Here is an 8,494-nt window from a genome sequence, read left to right on the forward strand (position 1 = left end):
AGGAAGATCGTGGGCCGTTCGACTACCACAGGAGCCCTTACTGCTGATATCGCACCTCCTCCATTGGACTCACGCATGGACATGCCTTTCACGATTGAGAAGCTGGATGCGGCTATCGCCTCGTGAAATCGGTCTTCGTCACCTGGTCCAGATGGCATATCATACCGCACGTTATGCAACCTCACTGAGCGGGCACGAGAAGCTTTGTTAGATGTGTTCAACGAATCTTGGCGAGATGGGCAAGTCCCACAAGAATGGAAAACGAGCCGTCTAGTCCCGCTTCCAAAACCTGGGAAATCCCCACTAGAGCTGGCATCATACCGCCCAATCGCACTGGCTAGTTGTGTAGGGAAGCTTATGGACCGAATGATCCTTGCCGGACTAGAGTGGTTCCTGGAACACTATAATGTATACCCAAATGTCATGGCCGGCTTTCGACGCGCTCGTTGCTCCATTGACAATGTCTTTGATCTGGTAACTTACGTCCAACACCAGAAAATGAGCAGGCGGTTATCCGTCGCGCTCTTCTTGGATGTAAAAGGAGCATACGACAACGTTTCTCATGAGGCCATACTTGACGCCCTCGAATCGGTTGGTCTTCGTGGTCGAGAGTACCGTTGGATCGGCTGCTACCTTCACATGAGATCATTCTTTGTGCAAACTGATGATGGACCAACGTCTCAGCACTACACACACCGTGGTGTTCCTCAAGGTGGCGTCTTAAGTCCCACATTATTCAACCTTGTGTTGATCAGACTCGTGGAACGTATACCGAGCTCAGTTCATATATCCATTTATGCCGATGACATCTGTGTTTGGACGTCAGGCGTAACACGGCCTCAGGTCCGTGCAAGGCTCCAAAAAGCCGCGATTTCAATATCGGCGTACCTCAGTGAACAAGGCCTCGAGATTTCACCTGAGAAATCTGCGTTGGTCGCATTTACGCAGAAGCCAATGACAGCATATGCCGTATCAATCAATGGGCAAAATGTTTGTTACGCCAGGACTCGCAGATTCTTGGGCGTCATCATCGATAGAGACCTTTGCTGGAGTCCCCATGTGGCTGGTCTTAAGAAGCGCCTAACAGCCATCTCACATCTTTTCAAGTTCCTCGGAGGGAAAACGTGGGGTACATCGGTGCACGCTATGTTGCAATTATATCGGACGCTATTTCTCGGGTATATGCGGTACAGTCTACCGGTGCTGACGAACACCTGTAAAAGCAACATACGTACAACCAAAAATGTTCAGGGTCAGGCACTCCGAGTTTGTCTCGGACTGCCACGCTGCGCATCAACAGCGGAGACCATTGCCATCGCAAAGGATCACCCTGCTAGCATTCACATAACCTTGGAGGTGCTTAGGGCACACATCAGACACCTTGCTCGCGCCCATGCCCACCACCTAGCCTCACTTTCAGAAGACCGGCCGGGTGCCTCCTTTTGCACGAGGATTTCGACTTTCTGAGAGTGCCTTCCAACAGGCTACACACCTCCTGAAAGAATCATGACACCCCCTTGGTGCCCGGAGCAGCCTAAACTTCGTTTGACAGTGTCGGGGATTCGGCAGAAGGCGGAGCTCTCGTCGCCAGCTTTAAAGCAACTGTCTCTACTGATGCTACACGAGGAATACGCAGAGCACGTTAAACTTTACACGGATGGCTCTACAAATGCTAGGGGATCTGCAGGAGCTGCTATGTTCCCTGCGTAAGCCGAAACCTTTAATTTTAGAGCGTCTCATAGGACTACGTCAACTGCTGGGGAGCTTGCGGCACTCCGCAGTGCACTTCGATGGATTCAACTAGTCGCCACTGAAATGGGGCATAATTACAGACTCGAAGTCAGCCCTGCAGTGTCTGTCGTCAGCTTTACGTCGTGGTGCACAAGACCAACTAGTATTGGAAATAAGACAAACCTATCAGCAATTGAGAGACAAAGGGCATGACATAACTTTTCAGTGGCTTCCAGGCCACTGTGGCATCGACGGCAACGAACATGCCGATAATTCTGCAAAGAATGCTCATGAAGGTGGCGTGCAGGACGACATTCCATTATCACGAACCGATGCAGCACCAAAGATTCGCTCTCTCGCACGTGATCTAACGCATTCAATATGGAATACGTCCGGTTTTCCGCATACCCGCCTTCATCGTCTGAATCCATCACTTCAACTTCAAATTTCGTCCGGACTATCCCGATCCAAAACAACAGTCCTCTGCCGCCTGTGGCTTGGAGTATCTTTCACGAACAGCTTTGCTTAGCGAATCGGAATGGCAGACAGTGCTGCATGTACTCACTGTGGCAGCGAGGAAACTATTGCGCACGTCCTGTGTCATTGCCCTCACTACAGCTCCCAAAGACAACAGCTCTCAGCAATGCTAGCACACCTCGATGACCAGCCGCTTTCTGAACAATCAATTTTGGAGTACCGGAACGTTCTAGCTTCTAACTAGAAAGCGACGAAGGCGCTGCTGAAGTTTCTCCGCTCAAATGACCTCGCTAAAGGACTATGATGCTCCCGTGCTTTAGTGTGTGTGCGTTTTTTTACTCCGTTTTCCTTCGTTACCTTTCTATCCCCCTTACCCCTTCCCCAGTGCAGGGTAGCAAACCTAAAAACTTCTGGTTAACCTCCCTGCCTTTCACTTAACCTTTCTCTCTCTCTTGTCATGGCCTCTAACACTGCTTCATGGAGAGTGTGTCCGGCGTGTCCACGGTGTCGACCCTTCAACCATCACTGAGATGCAAACTGCATCCACCGCCAAACACGAAGTCGTCAATGTGACCTGTGACTCCTCGCAGCAGACGCCTACGCCTGATGTCCTGAGCAGCTCCATTGCCGACACGTTGACTGTTCCGCAACAAGCCCAGCTCCTACGCCTCCTCGACAGATTCCGTTCGTCCTTTGACTGCGAGCATGCTTCCCTCGGCCGTACGTCAGCTATGAGTCACCGCATCGACACGGGTACCTACACGCCACTGCGACAAAGACCGTATCGTGTGTCGGCGACAGAGCGCCAGGTTATCGACGACCAAGTAGCTGACATGCTCAAGCGTGGCATCATCCAGCCTTCGAATAGCCCATGGGCATCTCCAGTTGTCCTCCTTTAGAAGAAGGATGGATCGATTCGCTTCAGCGTCGATTACCGCTGTCTTGACAAAATCACTCGTAAAGACGTTTACCCCTTACCAAGAATTGGCGATGCCCTTTAGTCCCTTCAAGGCGGGGAGTTCTCTTATATTGACTTACGGAGCGGCTATTGGTAAGTCCCTGTGGCGCCTGACGACCAACCTAAAACGGCCTTCATCACACACGATGGCCTTCATGAATTCCGTGTCATGCCTTTCGGTCTTTGCAACGCACCCGCAACATTCGAGCGCATGATGGACAACATTTTGCGAGGTCTTAAGTGGAAAACATGCCTATTCTACTTAGATGACATGGTTATATTTTCATCAGATTTTCCTACGCACTTCCGTAGATTAGAGGAAGTGCTGCAGTGCCTAACTGACGCTGGTCTTCAGCTCAACCTGAAGAAATGCCGCTTTGGCGCAAGGCAGCTCGCCATCCTTGGCCATGTTGCATCCAAAGACGGTATTCTTCCCGACACCGCCAAGCTTCGGGCAGTTGCTGACTTTCCTAAACCTGCGTCTCTCAAACTTCGCAGCTTGATTGGCCTCTGTTCCCATTTTCGCCGCTTCATTCGAAATTTTGAGACCATCACCCCTCCCTTGAATCAGCTCCTACGGAGCGACTCGAAAGGTTACGCTTGGTCGCCCACTTGTGACGATGCCTCTCAAGAGTTGCGCCGTCTGCTCACCTCACTGCCAATCCTGCGTCACTTCGACCCTACTGCTCCCACTGAGTTCCACACCGACGCCAGCGGTGTTGGACTCGGCGCCGTTCTCGCGCAGCGCAATTCTGAATTCCAGGAGTACGTCGTCGCATACGCAAGCCGCACCCTCACTAAAGCAGAGACCAATTATTCTGTTACGGAGAAGGAATTTTTGGCCATAATTCGGGCTCTTGGTAAATTTCGACCTTACCTGTATGGCAGCCCCTTCGTCGTAGTCACAGACCACCATGCGCTTTCTTGGTTATCCACGTTGAAGGACCCCTCTGGCCGATAAGCTCGCTGGGCTTTGCGGTTGCAAGGTTTTCACATGCGCGTTGTCTACAAGTCGGGCCGACGCCACACCGATGCCGACGCCCTATCACGCTCGCCGGTGTCAACCGAAAGCACTGCCTGCCTATCTGCCGTGGACAAAGTACTTTCGTTCCCAGCTGACTGGGACATGGCGTCCGAGCAACGCAAGGATGCCTGTATCAGAGCTCTCCTCCGATTCCTTTCCAATCCGTCGACTTTTCCTTCATCTTCTCGAGCCTTGCGTCGTCAAGCTAGTCACTTTGAGATCCGTGATGGCCTCCTCTACCGCAGAAACTACATGTCCGACGGCCGCAAGAGGTCGCTGGTGATACCTCGACATCTTCGCGCTACAATATGTTCAGCCTTCCACGCTGGCCAACAGTGTGCACATGCGGGCGTCTTCAAAACATACAGCCGACTTTCCTCGAGGTTTTATTGGCGAGGCATGTACACCTTTGTGCGCAAGTACATTCGACCATGTCCACAGTGCCAACGGTGCAAAGCTCCTCCTCAGCACGTCTCTGGTACGCTCCAGCCAATACTGTGCCCGGCCAGGCCCTTCGACCGCATTGACATTTACTTGTATGGAGCCCTCCCATTCACGGCTCCTGGAAGCCACTGGGTAGTCGTCGCCGTCGACCCCTTGACACGATACACGGAAACAGCCGCTCTGCCTGCTGCCACAGCCCGTGATAAAGCATCTTTCCTCCTGCCCAACTTCATTCTCCGTCACGGCTCACCACGCGAACTTCTGAGCGATAGAGGACGTGTGTTCCTCTCCGAGTTTGTAAACGCACTCCTTGCCGAATGTCATATCGTTCATCGTACTACTACCGCCTACCATCCACAAACCAATGGCTTGACGGAAAGATTCAACTGCTCCCTTGGCGACATGATCTCTAAGTACAACCTCTGATCACTCTGAGGGGACCCACGTTTGCCCTTCGTGGCTTGCGCTTACAACACGGCTCCACAGGCTACTGCTTTTCGTCATTTTTCCTCTTATATGGCCGAGAACCTTCGACCACACTCGACACCATACTGCCATACCGACCCGATTCATCCGAACCTACACCCAGCTCTTAAGTTGCCCGCCGCGCGAAGGAGTGCCGCCAGGTCGCCCGCTCGTTTACAACCGCAGACCAATGGAAACAAAAATCTCGTCGTGCCGATGACCACCCGTACCCTGATCCTCACTTTCTTCCAGAAACCCTTGTGTGGCTTTGGGTTCCAGCTGTCCCTACTGGCCTCTCCTCCAAGCTTGCTTCGAAATATCAGGGACCCTACCATGTCGTTGCACAGACGTCACCTGTACACTACATCGTCGAACCGGTTACACCGCCTACAACCAACGCTTTCGTGGTCGTGAAACCATCCACGTACAGCGCCTGAAGTCTATAGGGTTTTGCGGCTGCAGCCAGCCCTGAACCCTTTAGGGATGAGGCCGAGACCCAAAAAGACACGTCTTTACTGGTGCAAGCCTCGGCCGCAACTGCCCGCTGCCAGCGGCTGCTGAGCGCGAGCTGCGAGCGCGCCATCGTCCATCGTTCTCTCCTTCTATGGTCAGCATGCTTGCAGCCGCCGCCGCTCCTATACTGCCCCCTCCCCTCGGGAAAAGCGGGGGAGAAGGACGTGGGCTACTTAGCGCCGGTAGCCCGCGCAACTGTCCTGGCTGCCCTTGGCCACGGCGGACAGCACGTGGCGTACACGACCACACGCCGGCACGGGTCGTCCACCATGTCACCAAGCTCCCGGCGTTGTCCGTGGCAACTGGAGACTCCGCTTCCACTTTCGGATCAGCGGTCGTCGTGGCAGTCGCCTTGCTGCCACTGTCTGTGGTTGGCTCATCTTACGTGTTGTTGACCTCCGGTTCCTCCTTGTGATCGGCGTTGGCATCCTCGGAATCTTCTTGCCGTGCCCTAATTGCCTGCATTCTCGTCGTTATTTTACCTTGTCCTTCCGCCCTTCTTCTCTATGCTGCTTGCTGACCTGTCCTCGTAGACGGCTGTCGTCGAGGCCTCCTCAGCAGAGGCTGCCTCTTCTTCCTCCTCCTCTTCACTCTTTTCCTTCTTACTGCTCTTGGAGGCCGCACCCTTCCTGGCACCGCGTGCTGGCTTGGCAGGAATCTTCCGTACTGCGGGAGCAGCCGTGGTGCACCGTGTCTGCGAGCGTGTGCGCCTGCAGGCACTGTCTGGGACGCTGCTGTCCTTGTGGCCGAGTTCCCTGAGAAGGGCCTCGCCCTCCTTGGCGGCCGCCTCCAGGCTGCACACGCGACGCGCACCCCCTGACTTGGTCTCACACTGGGGACGCGTCCTGGCCGGTTCAGCCTTGGCCTTCTTGGCGGGCGGAGCAGCATCCCCCTTGGTCTCTTCCTCCTCCTTGGAGTCTGCGCCAGGCTTCCCCACCTCAGTCTTCTTCGTCTCTTCCTCAGTGCGATCTTCCCTCTCGTTGTCTGGGTTGGGTTCAGATATGTTTGCGCGAACTTGTGTCACTGCGTCCACAACGATCGCCTCCTCCACGATCGCCATGTTCTCCTTGGCCCCCAAACCAACGCGCTGTTCGTCGTGGTTTCTCTTTTTCTTCCTTTTCCGCCTCTTTCTCGTCTTCTCCGCCTTTCCATCTTTTGCTTCTCGCCCTCCAAGATCTTTTGTCGCACCGTCCAGTTCCCGCATGCTGGCGCCGTCCCGGAAATCAACCAGCACAAAACCAGAGCCCACCTTGTCGTCAGATGGCTCGTCTCCTTCCTCGCCAAACACCTCAGCGATCTCCTCGTCCGCCTTCGGTGCCGTGTCGTGACACGCTCCCTCTGAAGGGGACGCGCCATGCGGGTTCTCTTCGACGCTGACCTCGAGGTTTCCTCCGTCGCACTCTCTTTCGCCGTCCTGGGAGTCCTCGGCCTCGTTCTCGGCGATCTCCTCGTCCGTCGCTGTGTACTCCTCGCCGATCACGTTCCTTCTGCCCTCGTTGGCGGACGATGCGTTGCCACCGCGTCACTTGTCGTCCCGCGGAGCCGGCCCGCCGCACGAGCCCGTACAAGCCTCGACGCCGACCTCGTCAGCGCACGCATCGTCCCCGCCTTCATCGTCGGCCCCAGGTGCCGCCTCGGCGCATGAGCGCGGCACAGCCTCGATGGCCTGCACGGGCAGCGGGACGCCGCAGTAAGCACCGAGGTGCTCGAGGGTGATGATAGCACGCCGCTGCTCATCGGGGGTCATTCTCCCAGAAAGGCAGAGGCGCATGAGGGTCTCCACTGGCTGAAGTAGGAGGACCAGGTCGTAGACCCTGTAGACCCAGGTCGTAGACCCATATCCATGAACGCCCGCTTCAGCGCCCATAGCTCCTCGAAGGCGATATCGCCGTGCAGGGGGCCGAAATCAAGGGCTGGTGGGATCCGGCGTACGTTGATCGGGCAGAACATGTCGGGGCGGGGTCCTTCCCGTTATGTACCAGAAGCCCTACTACGATCCGCTCGTACTGTGTTCACCGTGAGTCGCCATGATGGCTCCTTTTCCGACGGGAGACGATTGTAGCGAAGAGGAATGCCTAGCGCTGCAGCCACATCGCCAGCTCTGCTCGAAGCATGAGCTGGAGCTGCCCAACCTGTGGTTGCTGCAACGCTGCTTGCGCCTGTCCAGCTTTTGCTGTCCCTGTTCGAACGCTCTCAGCCCAGTGTTTTTATTATAGCGCAAAGAACGTCATTTACAAGTTTCCAATTTCATTCGGAGCTCATTACGCAAGACAAACGGGAAGGTGCGTCAACGAGAGGATGCGTGAGTACCAATACAATTTGGCCCACTCCAAGCTCCGAGACATCTGGCGATGGACTGCAGTAGACGCAAGTAAAATCCAGCGTTTGAAGAGAAGGAGATTGTGCACACGTCAAGCAACCAGAGGAAAAGGGAGGTCATTGAAGCTTACCCTATCAAAACGGCTGCCCACGGCGCATTCGTAAACGCTCCGTCAATAGCGCTCAGCCAGAAAGAAATAGACCTGATCAGCAATGCTAGTTAGGGCATCTCTGCGCCTGCGTGTAGCCTATCTATTTATTCCTTCTTTATCGCCATCACAAACAGCTTCTCGTTTGCGCCGATGCTGTGTGCGTGTCCTTTTCACGCTTTGTTCTGTTCGTCTTTGTAGATTTGCGCAAATAAAGATGATCGTGTTTAACCATCGAGCCCATTGTCAAATTTTACCTGGGGTTCACACGCCTTTGGTCATACAGATGCCAACAATGTGTTAAATCTTGAAATTCAACAATGCGTTGAATTTGCTAGCATTGTTTATTTTCTGTACTTTTGGAGGGAATTTTGTAACAGCCAGGACGTCTCCTCACATCTGTTTACACTGATG

At 54.3% G+C, this 8,494-nt stretch overlaps 1 protein-coding gene across 1 annotated transcript; it reads right to left on the minus strand.

Moving 5' to 3' along the window:
* Nucleotides 1-3,818: 3,818 nt before the first annotated feature.
* Nucleotides 3,819-7,479, minus strand: LOC125757036 (uncharacterized). Its single transcript, XM_049412110.1, has 3 exons — nt 7,208-7,479; nt 6,095-7,099; nt 3,819-3,918 (listed from the first exon to the last, which is right to left on the minus strand). The coding sequence occupies exons 1-3, from the start codon at nt 7,477-7,479 to the stop codon at nt 3,819-3,821; spliced, it is 1,377 nt and encodes a 458-aa protein (XP_049268067.1).
* Nucleotides 7,480-8,494: the final 1,015 nt, after the last annotated feature.

The sequence above is a fragment of the Rhipicephalus sanguineus genome, chromosome 1 (genome assembly GCF_013339695.2).
Source record: "Rhipicephalus sanguineus isolate Rsan-2018 chromosome 1, BIME_Rsan_1.4, whole genome shotgun sequence".
Classification (NCBI taxonomy): domain Eukaryota; kingdom Metazoa; phylum Arthropoda; class Arachnida; order Ixodida; family Ixodidae; genus Rhipicephalus; species Rhipicephalus sanguineus.